This window comes from Eretmochelys imbricata, chromosome 27 (assembly GCF_965152235.1).
Source record: "Eretmochelys imbricata isolate rEreImb1 chromosome 27, rEreImb1.hap1, whole genome shotgun sequence".
NCBI classification, from domain to species: domain Eukaryota; kingdom Metazoa; phylum Chordata; order Testudines; family Cheloniidae; genus Eretmochelys; species Eretmochelys imbricata.
Window position 1 is genome coordinate 1228283 of NC_135598.1, and position 17010 is coordinate 1245292.

At 44.8% G+C, this 17010-nt stretch overlaps 2 protein-coding genes across 13 annotated transcripts in view; one reads left to right on the forward strand and one right to left on the reverse strand.

Moving 5' to 3' along the window:
• Window positions 1-15861, forward strand: part of CDK5R1 (cyclin dependent kinase 5 regulatory subunit 1) — a 67251-nt gene extending 51390 nt beyond the window's left edge. For 2 of the 12 annotated variants that reach the window (XR_013344638.1, XR_013344639.1), the window contains 2 exons: window positions 4092-4216; window positions 8071-8151. Coding sequence is in view for 3 of the 12 variants with exons in the window: in XM_077806566.1 (XP_077662692.1) it covers window positions 8071-8210; window positions 15225-15544 (460 nt within the window). In the remaining 9 variants the exon portion in view is untranslated. Of the gene's footprint in view, window positions 1-4091; window positions 4217-7545; window positions 7667-8070; window positions 8211-10575; window positions 10824-14573; window positions 14670-15224 lie in introns of those variants that run through there. The other 10 variants (XM_077806566.1, XM_077806567.1, XR_013344633.1 and 7 more) reach the window with 9 other exon arrangements.
• The window catches only part of MYO1D (myosin ID), a 375367-nt gene that overhangs the window by 45500 nt on the left and 312857 nt on the right, over window positions 1-17010 (reverse strand). The window lies entirely within an intron of this gene.

Genomic DNA, 17010 nt, shown 5'->3' on the forward strand with positions numbered 1-17010 from the left:
CCTCCCTGCTCGCAGAAGATACTCTTAAGAAACTGTAGGTTTCAGGTGGTGTTAAAATCAGCGGATTCATTCTAAATTCAACCTCGCACCCTATACCTGATGGTATTCCAGAAATAGCTCACTGTTTACTATTCAAAATGCCCATGACATCTTCCATACTTCAAGGTGCAACAGCAGCTGAATGGCAAGAGTTGAGAGAAGTTAGTGCTTTTATTCTCAGTTTCTGTAAATTGTATACCACAGAGACTCTCACACCACTTGACTGAATCAGCTATTCAAGATGACAAAGGCACCTCCTGGGTGCTCCAGTTCAGAACCCTGCTCACTGGCATGAAACCTACAGCTGTCAATTACAATTACTTCTGATTTAATTGTCCTTCACATGAGTTCTCCCGAGCCACTGCTCCTCTTTGACAGATTTTACGTCACTAAACTCTTTTCTATACTGCTGAAAGCACCCAAAGGTTTCAGGATGTTACAATCTCTCAGGATCTAGACATGAAGCTTCCCTTATGAACCACTGATTCTGTTTTCTCCGGACAATGATTTTCTACTAATTTGGAAGGAAAGTTTCTTTTCCTCCATCTTCCACTCTGTTTTCTCATACAGTGTTGTCATGCTAAACACCACATTATTACAAGTAAATTACTGAATACAGTTGGTAAATTGATCATATCTAGTGTGTGTATCTTTATTTATCCAACTGCCTTGGTCACAAGGGTGGGAGAGAGAGAAAAGGAAGGACTGGGAAATTGGTAGGAAATAGAAAAGGAGTACTAGGGGCACCTTAGATACTAACCAAGGAAATAGACTAATCAAAAAAATAATTTAAAGGCGATATTATGCTTACTGGTTTAAGACATTAACCTATTTCCTTTGAACACTGAGATGCTACATCAATCATTAGATCACAGACAAGTCTCACGCGCAGCCTCTAAACGGATGCAACAAGAGATAAAGTCCTGGAAAAGTTCACCTCTGAGGGAAAGCTCAGTCACGGGCAAGTTGGTCATTTGTGTGTCAGTCTCCCCAACCTCCAGTGGCTAATCAAAGCAAAATTCATATCAAACCCTTTCTTTCATGCTTTCATTCCCTGTCCTTCATATTCATTCACTCTTCTTGCAGATAACAACCCTACAAATTTACCTCATAGAAATCAAAGTTATAATCTTTCTTATCCGATTACTTGCAATACCAGATGAAAATACAATTACAGCTCATTCCTAATTATTTCCAACAAACATAAGTGAATCTGACTGCTCATAAAAATTAAAACCAGATATTACTAGTTAAAGCAAGGTACCCCATCAGCAAAGCAGTCAGTCCTATACTGCACCAAGCCTGTGTATCAATCCTGGAAAGAACGGGGTGGGGGAGTAAGCTCTTCTAATTGTAGCTGTGCAGTGTGAAAAGGCACCAATAGGAAACAAAGCTGACAACAAAACTCATTTTAATGTATGACCTAAATCCTATCTGAACCCAGGAACCCTTACCACCTTCTAGGACTCTACTTTAGATTTCTTCTTATAGAAAGAAACAGAAGTGACCTATCAGTAGAATTCATCCCCTTGTCTGGGCAAAACAAGGTCGCTCCATTAGAGGAGGGATCAGATATTAAAACTAACACTATACTGTAACTTAGCCAGAGAAAAGGAAGTGGAAAGTGATCTTTAAGTTGAGCACAGGCACAGTCAGTAACTATATTAGCTCTCTGGCACCAGGTGAAGTGGAAGTTTAACATTCATACATTTTGCACTAGTGCACTGCAGGTTATCAACCTCTGATGTCAAACGGCTAACATGTCAATGAGGCTCTGGAAGCAAGAGGAATGTAGGGAGAATGCGAGCAGAATGACAAGCCTTTTGACCTTTCCAGTTGGTTTTCAAGGAAAGCTCTTTTATTTCCTTCTTTTGAAATCATTACATGAGTGCTTCTCCACTGCAGGATAAACATTAAGTCAGCACTTGATACTGTATTGTCATCACATGCCCTCACCTGTGGTTTGAAAATAGCCAACAAACCTCTTCACAGTCAGCTGTACGGCTGAAAGTGATACCACCTGCTGACATGAAAGAGAAGAAAGATGCTTGCTTAAGCTGATACAGGGTTAGCAATCAACCTCTTTCCCATTTACAGCAAGAATGCCCAGGAAGCTGGGGAAAGAAGGCAGCTGCACAATGGTGCCACGCGGGGATGCCGCTTTCACCCTCTTCATTTTTATACTCCCACTAGTTCCTCCCTCACTATCCTTTTTGTTTAAAGAGGTATCTATTCCCCTCTTAAATACACTCACTGCACATTGCTTAGGGTAATAAATCAACATAATTTGGGACTTTCTGCCTTATTCATATTGTGGGATAGTCCAGCTGAGTAATTACCTTGAAAAAGAGTCTGTCACAAAGAACCAATGGGGAGGCAGGAATAAGGCATTATTAATGGTTGAGACTTATCGTCAAAGTAACTTATTCTTATTCTATAAATTACCTAGAAATTGTTGAATCAAGTGTATAATATGATAAAGTCTTTAAACAAAATATGGGGAGAATGTATGCCCACACCCCAAACTTTGTTCAGTTACAGTTACGGATTCTCAAGTGCAATTCCTATCAAAGCAATCATTAAAAATCACAGACATGACCTGTTAGGTAAAAATCCATCTGCACTGAAGCCTTGCCTACACACAAATTTATACCAATTTAATTAAACCCGTTTAGATAAACAAGTGCAAATACCCAAGTGGCCAGATCTACACTATAAACTTTTGCTGCCATAGATATTTTAGTCAGGGGTGAGATGAGGTACAATTTGTGACTGATTAAGTTGTGCTGGCAAAAGACCCTAATATAGTGGCAGCTATATTAGTAAGATTGCATCTACAGTAGGAGTGTTTTGCTAGAATAATATACCAGTGTATCTGAGCATAGACCTGTCCTGAGTGTGATTTATTTCAGAGGAATTTTACCCTGTTACTGATCAATTTAACTAAACTGAAATAAGCCATTCTTACACTGAAATCAGTGAGTGCACCACAGGTGTTTGAACAGGTTTAACTAAATAGTTTTAAAATCACACCTCTGGTTAAGCTAGTGCAACTCACCACGTAGACAAACATTTACACTATCTAGATACTTGGCATGGCTGTCATCACCACAATGCGTGACTCCTCAGCTCCACAAACTTCTCTTCATTTCCACTACCATCGACAAAGCATATGCCCAATTCCTCAAAACCGGTCAAAAGCAAAACCTTAGCCCCAACCTCAGTAAGGATTAGCTACTTTATCAAACACACTTCTAAAATGGAAGTATTTCTACAAAAAAAATATTCTGAGGTCAGAGTTAAGGTTGTGCATTGTGTGATTTTGACTAATTGGATGTGTGCATATGGTGAACTTCAGCAGGTCAACAGAAGGCTGGGTGAATGGGTGAGGAAAAACAAAGCATTAGAGTATATGGGCAGGGAGGTTGGCAAGAGGCTGGATGGAGGTTGGAAGCAAGGCTGGGTAGTGCGGCTGAGTAGCTGAGGTTTGTACCAGGGACTGTCTGGGGAAGGGCTGGAGCAGGCATTGTATAAGGGAAAAGGAGAGCAAAGAATCTGTGTTCTGTCAGCCTCAGTGGCTAAAAATAAAAGTTTTGGCTAAGAAACCCAGTAACTTAAGTATACTTGATTTTTTAACCTGCTCAATTACACTATGCTGGCATTTGATAAAGGCTGAACCACAGAGTGAAATCTAGAGTTTGTCACTTTTGATATTGAGATACCATAGGGACCTGAAAAATATCAGAAGCTTTGAGAAAATTTAAAAAGGAACAATTTAAAATTGTTTAGAATTCTGCACATATGACTAAGGTGACTGAGAGTTACTTAGAAAATTTGTGTGCCCTCAGAAACAGCTCATCTTTGAGCAGGGTGTGCAGATGAGAAGGTTACTCACTTTGTGTAGTAACTAAGGTTCTTCGAGATGAGTGTCCCTGTGGGTGCTCCATTGCAGATGTTGGTGTGCCCCTGCACTTTTGCTTGGAGAATTTTACTGTTGGCGGTTGAAGTATCATGTGTGCGACCCAGACTCCTCAGTTCCTTCTCCATTGCAGAGCCTGAACCAAACTCCGAAGTAGAGGGGAGAGACACTCATCTTGAAGAACTTCAGTTACTGCACAAGATGAGTAATCTTCTCTTCTTTTTCAAGAGAGATGTCCCTGTGGGTGCTCCACTCCAGGTGACGTAAAGCAGTGCCCTTTTGGATGGTAGGGGCTTTGGAGTTGATAAGATAACTGTGGATAGTATCGCTCAGCCAAGCCGGGTATCCGCTTTAGGGCCTTGCATAATAGCATAATGTCTCGTAAAGGTGTGTTTGGAGGCCCAGGTGGAGGCCTTGCATATGTCTATCAAGGGAACATTGTTTAGGAATGCTGTGGACGTTGATATAGATCTGGTTGAGTGCACCCCGATTGTTGATGGGGGCTGGGTGCCTTTTAATTGGTAGCATAGGCCAATACACCCAGATATCCATTTAAAGAGTCTCTGAGTGGACGTGGATGTACCCCTGGATTGTTTTACTATGGATACAAAGAGTTTTGGAGAAGTCTGAAATGGCTTGGTTCTGTTCAGGTAGAAAGCCAGTGCTCTTCTAACATCCAGGGTGTGCATCATAGCTTCAAACAAGTTCACATGTGGGTTAGGAAAGAAAGGCGGAAGCTGCATCAGTTCATTAATGTGAAATGATGAATGTACCTTGGGTAGAAATTTTGGATGGGTACATAGCATAACTTTATCCTTTAAAAAGATCAAATACGGTGGGTCTGCCATAAGCACCCCTACTTCTCCCACATGTCTGCATGATGTCATAGCTACTAGAAATGACACCTTCACGGACAGGTGCAATAAGGAGCAGGTTGCTAGAGGTTTGAAAGTTTTCTGAGCAAGGGTCGTTAGCACCAGATTCAAGTCCCAAGATACAGTGGGTGGTTTGATGTCTGGGTATAGAGCTTGTATGCCCTTGAGGAATCATTTGGTGATTGGGTGGGCAAAGATTGTAGTGTTGTTAATCTTTCTGTGAAAAGTGGTGATGGCTGCCAGGTGTACTTTCAGTAAACTACGGAAAGGCCCGACTGTTTTAGTTCTAAGAGGTAGTCTAGGGAGAGGTGTAGATGTTGCATCAGTTTGTTTGGCGGTGCACCATGTTGTAAATCTGCTCCACTTATAGAAAGAGGTGCTACGAGTACAGGGGGTCCCTGGTATATGCCTCCCACTTATCCATTGTTTTGCATATCTGTTGCTCATCAATAGGGGAACGTGTTCCGATTCACGTTGGTCCCGATCCTCATATCCGTCCTTTGCAACTTACAATACAGTACTGCAAACATTCCAAGCTGCCGACCCCTGCTCCTTGGCTGGAGCGGAGCAAGCCCCTGTACCCCGATGCCTAGCAGGAGCACCAGGTGGAGTGGGGCAAGCCCCAAGTGCTGGGTGGGGCACATATTTTTACAGGGGCCTCCATTTTTCTGGGAGCCCATGGCCAGAGTGTCTATACTCCCCTTCCCCCTCCCCCCCGCTGCTGCAAGGCTGGCTGGAGGTGGGGAGAGGCGGCCAGATCACTTGTACCCCTCTGCCCCCCATCACAGCCCGCCCACCCAGGGCCCTCCCCTCCTGCCTACATCACTGCTATACCAGCGGGTCCCTGGCATCCGTCATTTTGGTATCTGTTGCCCTTTTCAAGAACACAACCCTGACAAAAACTGGGGACCTGCTATGGAATAACATCCTTTGGACCTGATCTGAACAGTTTAGTTCATCATGAAAGAGAAGCCATGCCTTGAGATGTAGCATCTGCAAGTTGGGGTGTTGTAACTGTCCCTCCCATTGTAACAGTAGATTTGAATGGAGAGCAAGTGTGATTGGGGGGTGTGCTGACATGTAGGGATACACCAGTTGTCTCAGCCATGTGGGGGCTATTAGGATGACTCTGGCTTTGTTTCAGAGTAGCAGCCATGTTAGTCTCTATTCGCAAAAAGAAAAGGAGTACTTGTGGCACCTTAGAGACTAACCAATTTATTTGAGCATAAGCTTTCGTGAGCTACAGCTCACCTCATCGGATGCATTCAGTGGAAAATATACTGCGGAGATTTATATACACAGAGAACATGAAACAATGGGTGTTATCATACACACTGTAAGGAGAGTGATCACTTAAGATGAGCTATTACCAGCAGGAGAGCAGGGCAGGGGTAGGGGGGAGAAAACCTTTTGTGGTGATAATCAAGGTGGGCCATTACCAGCAGTTGACAAGAACGTCTGAGGAACAATGGGGGTGGAGGGGAATAAACATGGGGAAATAGTTTTACTTTGTGTAATGACCCATCCACTCCCAGTCTCTATTCAAGCCTAAGTTAATTGTACCCAGTTTGCAAATTAATTCCAATTCAGCAGTCTCTCGTTGGAGTCTGTTTCTGAAGTCTTTTTGTTGTAATATTGAGACTTTTAGGTCTGTAATGGAGTGACTAGAGAGATTGAAGTGTTCTCCGACTGGTTTATGAATGTTATAATTCTTGACATCTGATTAGTGTCCATTTATTCTTTTACGTAGAGACTGTCCAGTTTGACCAATGTACATGGCAGAGGGGCATTGCTGGCACATGATGGCATATATCACATTGGTAGATGTGCAGGTGAACGAGCCTCTGATAGTGTGGCTGATGTGATTAGGCCCTATGATGGTGTCCCCTGAACAGATATGTGGACACAGTTGGCAATAGGCTTTGTAGCAAGGATAGGTTCCTGGGTTAGTGGTTCTGTTGTGTGGTATGTGGTTGTTGCTGGATACCAATGGTATCGGTGGGAACGAATATAGGAGGTCCATGTTCCAGCTGATTAGGAACGCGTCTCCCATGGATTGCTTCCCCAGACCTGCCCTGGAGCAAAATTTTTCACACTTTGTGTTGCAGGCAGTGGCAAATAGGTCGATGTGTGGGTGACCCCATAGTCGGAATACATGTTGCAGTATTGGATTGCTCAAATCCCATTCATGGTCACGTGGAAATCATCTGCTGAGTTTGTCTGCTGTTGTGCTCTGGGATCCAGGTAGGTAAGAAGCTAAGATATGGATGTTGTGTTGAATTAACAGAGATTCCAAGTTTGATGGTCTCAGTGCAGAGCGAATGTGATCTGGCTCCCCCTTGCCTGTTTATACGGAACATGAAGGTGATGTTGTTGGTCATGACCCTTATGTGTTGATTTTTTTATGAATGGCAGGAAGTGGAGGCAGGCATTACGGATGGCGTGGAGTTCTAGAAGGTTTATATTAGGCTTGTCTTGGCTGTGGACCATAGAATCATAGAATATCAGGGTTGGAAGGGACCTCAGGAGGCCATCTAGTCCAATCCCCTGCTCAAAGCAGGACCAACCCCAACTAAATCATCCCAGCCAGGGCTTTGTCAAGCCTGACCTTAAAAACCTCAAAGGAAGGAGATTCCACCACCTCCCTAAGTAACCAATTCCAGTGCTTCACCACCCTCCTAGTGAAATAGTTTTTCCTAATATCCAACCTAGACCTCCCCCACTGCAACTTGAGACCACTGCACCTGAGAGCACAATGAGAGCAATTTAATTGGAGGCTGTTTTTTGCTGGTCTGCTCTCTTTGGGATGAGGAGGACGACCATTTCGTGGCAGGTCTGTTGGATTTTGGGGACCTCAGTGGTGAGGGAACTGGTGACCCGTACCGGGAAGGGGTTTCTTGTCCTGGATCAGAGGCTGGTCTCAAGGACTTCTCCATTAAAATGAGCTTAAGCCTCAGGTCCCTGTCCCTTTGTGCCCTAGCTTTCAATTTGCTGCAATGGGCACTTTTCTGGGGAACATGGGATTCACCAAGACAGCAGACACATTGAGTGTGTCCGTCAGACACCGGGATTGCCTCTCTGCATGTAGTGCACTGCTTAAAGCCTGGTGTACCCAGCATTATCACTGAACTCAACTACGGAGTAAATAAGAATTTTTATTTTTTAACAGGAACTAAGCTAAAAAATGAAACCTGACTACTAAAGCTAACTATGTAACTTATTTGAATAAAACTACAGGTTTTTAGAGGACTGCAGAGCTCCATCTCAGACCAGAGACAGCTGGGAAGGAACTGAGGAGTCCGCACACGCGATACTTCAACCACCAACGGCGCGCGAGGTACTGCGTGTGCACGGCCCGTACGGGCACTGCTGTAAAAGTGAGCGAAGGCACAGGGGCGCACCACTACCTGGAGTGGAGCACCCACAGGGACACTCATCTCAAAGAAGAATTTCATGTTTAAAGTAGTAACCCTGCTTTAAATGGAAATCTCAATGCAACCTTAACTCCGGAGCCACTAGAGCTCCTCCATAACACAGACACTTTACGTTCAATGACTTACATATAGAGAAACCTAAAGGAAAGAAATTACCTTTTCCTCTAAACATTACAGTTCAGATAGATTTCCTATTAGACATTTATTCTCAAGAATTTATTTGAATTTTGTAGTAAAAATTCTCTCTAAGCTAAAATTTGATTAAGTTCCTAAACGCCGACTAAACCGATTAATTTACTGCTATCATTTTAATTATATGGCCAGGATGGGGGACCCAAGAAACAAGCCAATATGTCAGGGAAAGACTTCCCCTGAACAGAAACATCAATTAGAAACTTGTTTCAGAGGCAGACAGATTTTATATAGATCTCCTCTTTAGGAAGCCATCCAAAAAAAAATCTAGGTCAGCGTTTGGCCACTCCGCTGCCCTAGTTTCACACCCTGTACTTAGCTGTGATTACTAATATGCTACAAAGTAAGTATATTACTATTAGCTACAACATACATGTGAGATTCTAAACTGACACATGAAGCTATATTAGCACAGACTCAAACAGTCCTATATGATACACAGGAGCATTTAAGTCGGCCAGCGTCCCAGGGAATTAGATTTTACAAATAGTCAGTGATCTGAAACTGTCCTATGTGCTGCATCTGCTGTACCTTGAGGGACTTAGGTGTGTGCATTAGAATGTAAATTTCCTGATGTCTGTGGGACCAATTAACACCCATAATATTAAAGGAATGTTTGGCAGTCTTGCTATTTTCCTCTTAAGTATAATTATGAATAAAAAAATCTACTCTAGCTTGCAACAGATGATTTAGTGGATAGAACACTGAACTGGGGCTCAGAAGACCGGGGTTCAATTCCTGATTCAGCCACAGACTTCCCTACACCTCACAATGTTGTGAGGCTTATGGCTTGTCCACACTTGAAATGCTGTTGCAGCTGCACCAGTGTAGACACCACCTACACCAATGGAAGGGGTATTTAGGTTCTCATACCAAACCTGTTGCCATGGCATGGCATGAGCACCCGGTAAAGTATTGTTCCCATTTCACAGACTGAGAAATGGTGGCAGGGAGAGGGAAAGCCAGTGAACAGTAGCATGTTACTTTACATATGCTCACTAGCACAGCTGCCATGCTGCTACATGGCAGAGTTGTGCTCTTAATTACTGTACATTTCCTGTCCTCTCACAAGACCTTAAATAGACTGCCAGGATTCCCAGCCAATGTTGTGACACTGAGCAGGAGAGTGCTAGCCACAAAATCACAGCTTTGGGACAAGGTTTCGTTTTAAAACTCTTTTTTATATTAAGTTAGTCCAATAAAAGATATCCCCTCACCCACCTTGAGCTAGCACAATCTAACACCTTCAAAAGCTCTAGTCACACAACAAGGCAAACTGGACGTCAGCATGTGCTAAGTTGGATGAATTAAAGCATAAGGGGAAGCCTTGTCTTGACTTTTAGAGTGTATTAGATCAAGCTAGCTAATGTGACCTAACACCCACCCAATGCCACCAGTGCACATCTCTGTTCTTTCAAAATATGCCAGGTGATCTTTAATTTCTGCAGATCCTATAAGCCCTCTGATTTTAGAAGATCTCATCTGAATGACCTACACATGCAGTACACTGCACGGAGTTCCAAAGCATGTAGGGTTGAATTAATCTTACTGGGATGTGAATTTGTGGTTCCAGGGAGTCTTGGTGTTTCACAACTGATGACTATCATGCACACTCTCACCCTAAAATTGGCACAAGACTAGCACGGCAAAATGGAACATTTCTGCGGCTCTCGGTGAGACAGATTGGTGACTAAATCTTTTGCTGACTGTGACTTTTTCCTTTTCCAGTTGTTAGTGAGAGGAAGTAACATTGCTGAGGCTCAGCGTCAGTAAAGCTCAGTTCCTATTATCAGGGCTGATTACTGCAGCATCAAACTCACATGTAACTGGAAAGTTTGCACCAATTTAGGGTGGCTGAGTTCATCTACTCCTCCTAAACTGATATTAAAGGTCTTTTTCTTCCTTTATGGGAGGAGTCAGGTCAACTCTTTGAATATGGTCTATGCAAAGAAATTCTGGGAAAACACTTGAAAGAACATATCCCCACAGCTTCTCTCTATAACAAAAACAAAGCACAAGGAGGGGCTGGGTGGCTCAGGGAACTGATCTAAGTTAATTGCCTGCAACTAGAGGGTTCAAAACTGGTTCAACTCGATGATGATTGTTGTCGTTACAGGTGATGGCTTTTTGAGGCTATTGCGAAATGAGTAGGTGGTGTCAGACTGGTTCCCAGGGTCAGGTATCCACAGCTCAAGACATCATAACTAGCATCTTACTGGCCACCTCAGGAAAAGTTCCAAGACTGAGATTAATAAGAACATAAGAATGGCCATACTGGGGTCAAACCAAAGGTCCATCCAGCCCAGTATCCTGTCTGCTGACAGTGGCCAATGCCAGGTGCCCCAGAGGGAGTGAACCTAACAGGTAATGATCAAGTGATCTCTCTCCTGCCATCCATCTCCACCCTCTGACAAACAGAGGCTAGGGACACCATTCCTTACCCATCCTGGCTAATAGCCATGAATGGACTTAACCTCCATGAATTTATCCAGTTCTCTTCTAAACCCTGTTATAGTCCTCGCCTTCACAACCTCCTCAAGCAAGGAGTTCCACTGGTTGACTGTGCGCTGAGTGAAGAAGAACGTCTTTTTATTGGTTTTAAACCTGCTACCCATTAATTTCATTTGGTGGCCCCTTGTTCTTATATTACGGGAACAAGTAAATAACTTTTCCTTATTCACTTTCTCCACACCACGCATGATTTTACAGACCTCTATCATATCCCCCCTTAGTCTCCTCTTTTCCAAGCTGAAAAGTCCTAGCCTCTTTAATCTCTCCTCATATGGGACCCGTTCCAAAATCCTAATAATTTCAGTTGCCCTTTTCTGAACCTTTTCCAATGCCAGTATATCTTTTTTGAGATGAGGGGACCACATCTGTACGCAGTATTCAAGATGTCATAGAATCATAGAATATCAGGGTTGGAAGGGACCTCAGGAGGTCATCTAGTCCAACCCCTTGCTCAAAGCAGGACCAATCCCCAATTAAATCATCCCAGCCTTTGTCAAGCCTGACCTTAAAAACTTCTAAGGAAGGAGATTCTACCACCTCCCTAGGTAACACATTCCAGTGTTTTACCACCCTCCTAGTGAAAAAGTTTTTCCTAATATCCAACCTAAACCTCCCCCACTGCAACTTGAGACCATTACTCCTTGTCCTGTCATCTTCTACCACTGAGAATAGTCTAGAACCATCCTCTCTGGAACCACCTCTCAGGTAGTTGAAAGCAGCTATCAAATCCCCCCTCATTCTTCTCTTCCGCAGACTAAACAATCCCAGTTCCCTCAGCCTCTCCTCATAAGTCATGTGTTCCAGTCCCCTAATCATTTTTGTTGCCCTTCGCTGGACTCTCTCCAATTTATCCACATCCTTCTTGTAGTGTGGGGCCCAAAACTGGACACAGTACTCCAGAAGAGGCCTCACCAATGTCGAATAGAGGGGAACAATCACGTCCCTCGATCTGCTGGCTATGCCCCTACTTATACATCCCAAAATGCCATTGGCCTTCTTGGCTACAAGGGCACACTGTTGACTCATATCCAGCTTCTCGTCCACTGTCACCCCTAGGTCCTTTTCCGCAGAACTGCTGCCGAGCCATTCGGTCCCTAGTCTGTAGCGGTGCATTGGGTTCTTCCGTCCTAAGTGCAGGACCCTGCACTTATCCTTGTTGAACCTCATCAGATTTCTTTTGGCCCAATCCTCCAATTTGTCTAGGTCTCTCTGTATCCTATCCCTACCTGCCACCGTATCTACCACTCCTCCTAGTTTAGTATCATCCGCAAATTTGCTGAGAGTGCAATCCACACCATCCTCCAGATCATTTATGAAGATATTGAAAAAAACCGGCCCCAGGACTGACCCTTGGGGCACTCCACTTGATACCGGCTGCCAACTAGACATGGAGTCATTGATCACTACCCGTTGAGCCCGACAATCTAGCCAACTTTCTACCCACCTTATAGTGCATTCATCCAGCCCATACTTCTTTAACTTGCTGACAAGAATACTGTGGGAGACCGTTTCGAAAGCTTTGCTAAAGTCAAGAAACAATACATCCACTGCTTTCCCTTCATCCACAGAACCAGTAATCTCATCATAGAAGGCGATTAGATTAGTCAGGCATGACCTTCCCTTGGTGAATCCATGCTGACTGTTCCTGATCACTTTCCTCTCGTGTAAGTGCTTCAGGATAGATTCCTTGAGGACCTGCTCCATGATTTTTCCGGGGCGTACCATGGATTTATAGAAGGGCAATAAGATATTCTCCATCTTATTCTCTATCCCTTTTGTTTAACGAACCTCCTTATTTTTGCATAGTTCCCCTTTCTGAAATTAAATGCCATAGTGTTGGGCTGTTGAGGTGTTCTTCCCACCACAGGAATGTTAAATATCATTATATTATGGTCACTATTTCCAAGCGGTCCTGCTACAGTTACCTCCTGGACCAGATCCTGAGATCCACTCAGGACTAGATGAAGAGTTGTCTCTCGCCTTGTGGGTTCCTGTACTAGCGGCTCCAAGAAGCAGTCATTTAAAGTATCGAGAAATTTTGTTTCTGCATTTCGTCCTGACATGACATGTACCCAGTCAGTATGGGGATAATTGAAATCCCCCACTATTACTGAGTTCTTTATTTTGATAGCCTCTCTAATCTCCCGTAGCATTTCATCATCACTATCACTATCCTGGTCAGGTGGTCGATAATAGATCCCTACTGTTATATTCTTATGAGAGCCTGGCGTTACTATCCATAGAGATTCTATGGAACATGTGGATTCATTTAAGATTTTTATTTCATTTGATTCTAAATTTTCTTTCACATATAGTGCCACTCTTCCCCCACCCACACAACCTGCTCTGTCCTTCCGATATATTTTGTACTCCGGAATGATTGTGTACCATTGATTGTCCTCACTCCACCAGGTTTCTGTGATGCCTATTATATCAATATCCTCCTTTAACACGAGCCACTCTAGTTCACACATCTTATTATTTAGACTTCTAGCATTTGTGTACAAGCACTTTAAAAACTTGTCACTCTTTATCTGTCTGCCCTTTTCTGATGAGTCAGATTCTTTTTTATGTGAATGTTTCTCGTCTGATCTGGCCCATACTTTATCCTCTTCCATCCTCTCCTCTTGACTAAAACCTAGAGAATCTCTATCAATACTCTCCTCTAAGAGAAGTCTCTGTCCGTTCCACGTGCGCCTCTGAAGCAACCGGCTTTCCCCCATCTCTTAGCCTTGGTCTACACTAGGAGTTGAGGTCGAATTTAGCAGCATTAAATTGATTTAACCCTGCACCCATCCACACGATGAAGCCCTTTTTTTCGACTTAAAGGGCTCTTAAAATCGATTTCCTTACTCCACCCCCGACAAGGGGATTGGCGCTGAAATCAGCCTTGCCAGGTCGAATTTGGGGTGCTGTGTACGCAATTAGATGGTATTGGCCTCCGGGAGCTATGCCAGAGTGCTCCATTGTGACCGCTCTGGACAGCACTCTCAACTCAGAGGCACTGGCCAGGTAGACAGGAAAAGGCCCGCAAACTTTTCAATTTCAATTTCCTGTTTGGCCAGCACGGCAAGCTGCAGGTGAGTGCAGAGCTCATCAGCAGAGGGGACCATGCAGAGCTCATAAGCAGAGGTGACCATGATGGAGTCCCAGAATCGCAAAAGAGCTCCAGCATGGACCGAACGGGAGGTACGGGATCTGATCGCTGTATGGGGAGAGGAATCCGTGCTATCAGAACTCCGTTCCAGTTTTTCGAAATGCCAAAACATTTGTCAAAATCTCCCAGGGCATGAAGGACAGAGGCCATAACAGGGACTCAAAGCAGTGCCGTGTGAAACTTAAGGAGCTGAGACAAGCCTACCAGAAAACCAGAGAGGCAAACGGCTGCTCTGGGTCAGAGCCCCAAACATGCCACTGCTATGATGAGCTGCATGCCATTTTAGGGGGTTCAGCCACCACTACCCCAGCCGTGTTGTTTGACTCCTTCAATGGAGATAGAAGCAACACGGAAGCAGGTTTTGGGGACAAGGAAGATGATGATGATGATGATGAAGTTGTAGATAGCTCACAGCAAGCAAGCAAAGAAACTGGTTTTCCCGACAGCCAGGAACTGTTTCTCACCCTGGACCTGGAGCCAGTACCCCCTGAACCCACCGAAGGCTGCCTCCTGGACCCGCCAGGCGGAGAAGGGACCTCTGGGTGAGAGTGTACTTTTTAAAATAGTATACATGGTTTAAAAGCAAGCATGTTTAATGATTAATTTGCCCTGGCATTCGTGGCTCTCCTAGATGAGCTCCCAAAGCCTTTGCAAAAGGTTTCTGGGGAAAGCAGCCTTATTCCGTCCACCATGGTAGGACACTTTACCACACCAGGCCAGTAGCACGTACTCGGGAATCACTGTAGAACAAAGCATTGCTGCGTATGTTTGCTGGTGTTCAAACAACATCCGTTCTTTATCTCTCTGTGTTATCCTCAGGAGAGTGATATCATTCATGGTCAATTGGTTGAAATAGGATGCTTTTCTTAAGGGGACATTCAGAGGTGGCTGTTCCTGCTGGGCTGTTTGCCTGTGGCTGAACAGAAATGTTCTCCGCTGTCAGCCACGGGGAGGGGGGCAGCAAAATGCGACCTTGGAACGAAGCACATGTGCTATGTATGTAATGTTAACAGCAAGGTTTACCATGAAAGAGTGTACCCATTGTTCTATAAAATGTGTCTTTTTAAATACCACTGTCCCTTTTTTTTCTCCACCAGCTGCATGTGTTTCAAGGATCACAGGATCTTCTTCTTCCCGGAGGCTAGTGAAGATTAGAAGACGAAAAAAACGCACTCGTGATGAAATGTTCTCTGAGCTCATGCTGTCTTCCCACACCGACAGAGCACAGACGAATGCGTGGAGGCAGACAATGTCAGAATGCAGGAAAGCACAGAATGACGGGGAGGAGAGGTGGCAGGCTGAAGAGAGTAAGTGGCGGGCTGAAGAGAGGGCTGAAGCTGAAAGCTGGCCGCAGCATGATGAGAGGAGGCAGGATTCAATGCTGAGGCTGCTGGAGGATCAAACTAATATGTTCTAGCATATGGTTGAGCTGCAGGAAAGGCAGCTGGAGCACAGACCGCCGCCACAGCCCCTGTGTAACCAACCGCCCTCCTCCCCAAGTTCCATAGCCTCCTCACCCAGACACCCAAGAACACGGTGGGGGAGGCCTCCGGCCACCCAGCCACTCCACCCCAGAGGATTGCCCAAACAACAGAAGGCTGGCATTCAATAAGTTTTAAACTTTTAAAGTGCTGTGTGGTCTTGTCCTTCCCTCCTCCACCACCCCTCCCGGGCTACGTTGGTAGTCATCCCCCTATTTGTGTGATGAATTAATAAAGAATGCATGAATGTGAAGCAACAGTGACTTTATTGCCTCTGCAAGTGGTGACACAAGGGAGGAGGGGAGGGTGGTTAGCTTACAGGGAAGTAGAGTGAACCAAGGGGCGGGGGGGGGGGTTCATGAAGAAGAAACAAACAGAACTTTCACTCTGTAGCCTTGCCAGTCATGAAACTGGTTTTCAAAGCTTCTCTGATGCACACCGTGCCCTCCTGTGCTCTTCTAACCACCCTGGTGTCTGGCTGCGTGTAACCAGTAGCCAGGTGATTTGCCTCAACCTCCCACCCCGCCATAAACTTCTCCCCTTACTCTCACAGAGATGGTGGAGCACACAGCAAGCAGTAATAACAGTGGGAATATTGGTTTCGCTGAGGTCTAACCGAGTCAGTAAACCACGCCAGGGCGCTTTTAAACATCCAAATGCACATTCTACCGCCATTCTGCACTTGCTCAGCCTGTAGTTGAACAGCTCCTGACTACTGTCCAGGCTGCCTGTGTATGGCTTCATGAGTCATGGCATTAAGAGGTAGGCTGGGTCCCCAAGGATAACTATAGGCATTTCAACATCCACAACAGTTATTTTCTGGTCTGGGAAGTAAGTCCCTTCCTGCAGCTTTTGAAACAGACCAGAGTTCCTGAAGATGCGAGCGTCATGTACCTTTCCCGGCCATCCCACGTTGATGGTGAAACGTCCCTTGTGATCCACCAGTGCTTGCAGCACTATTGAAAAGTACCCCTTGCGGTTTATGTACTCGCCGGATTGGTGCTCCGGTGCCAAGATAGAGATATGGGGTCCGTCTATGGCCCCACCACAGTTAGGGAATCCCATTGCAGCAAAGCCATGCACTATGACCTGCACATTTCCCAGGATCTCTACCCTTGATATCAGCAGACCTTTGATTGCGTTGGCTACTTGCATCACAGCAGCCCCTTCAGTAGATTTGCCCACTCCAAATTGATTCCCGACTGACCGATAGCTGTCTGGCGTTGCAAGGTTCCATAGGGCTATCGCCACTCGCTTCTCAACTGTGAGGGCTGCTCTCATCTTGGTATTCATGTGCTTCAGGGCAGAGGAAAGCAAGTCACAAAGTTCCATGAAAGTGCCCTTACGCATGCGAAAGTTTCACAGCCACTGGGAAACGTCCCAGACCTGCAACACTATGCGG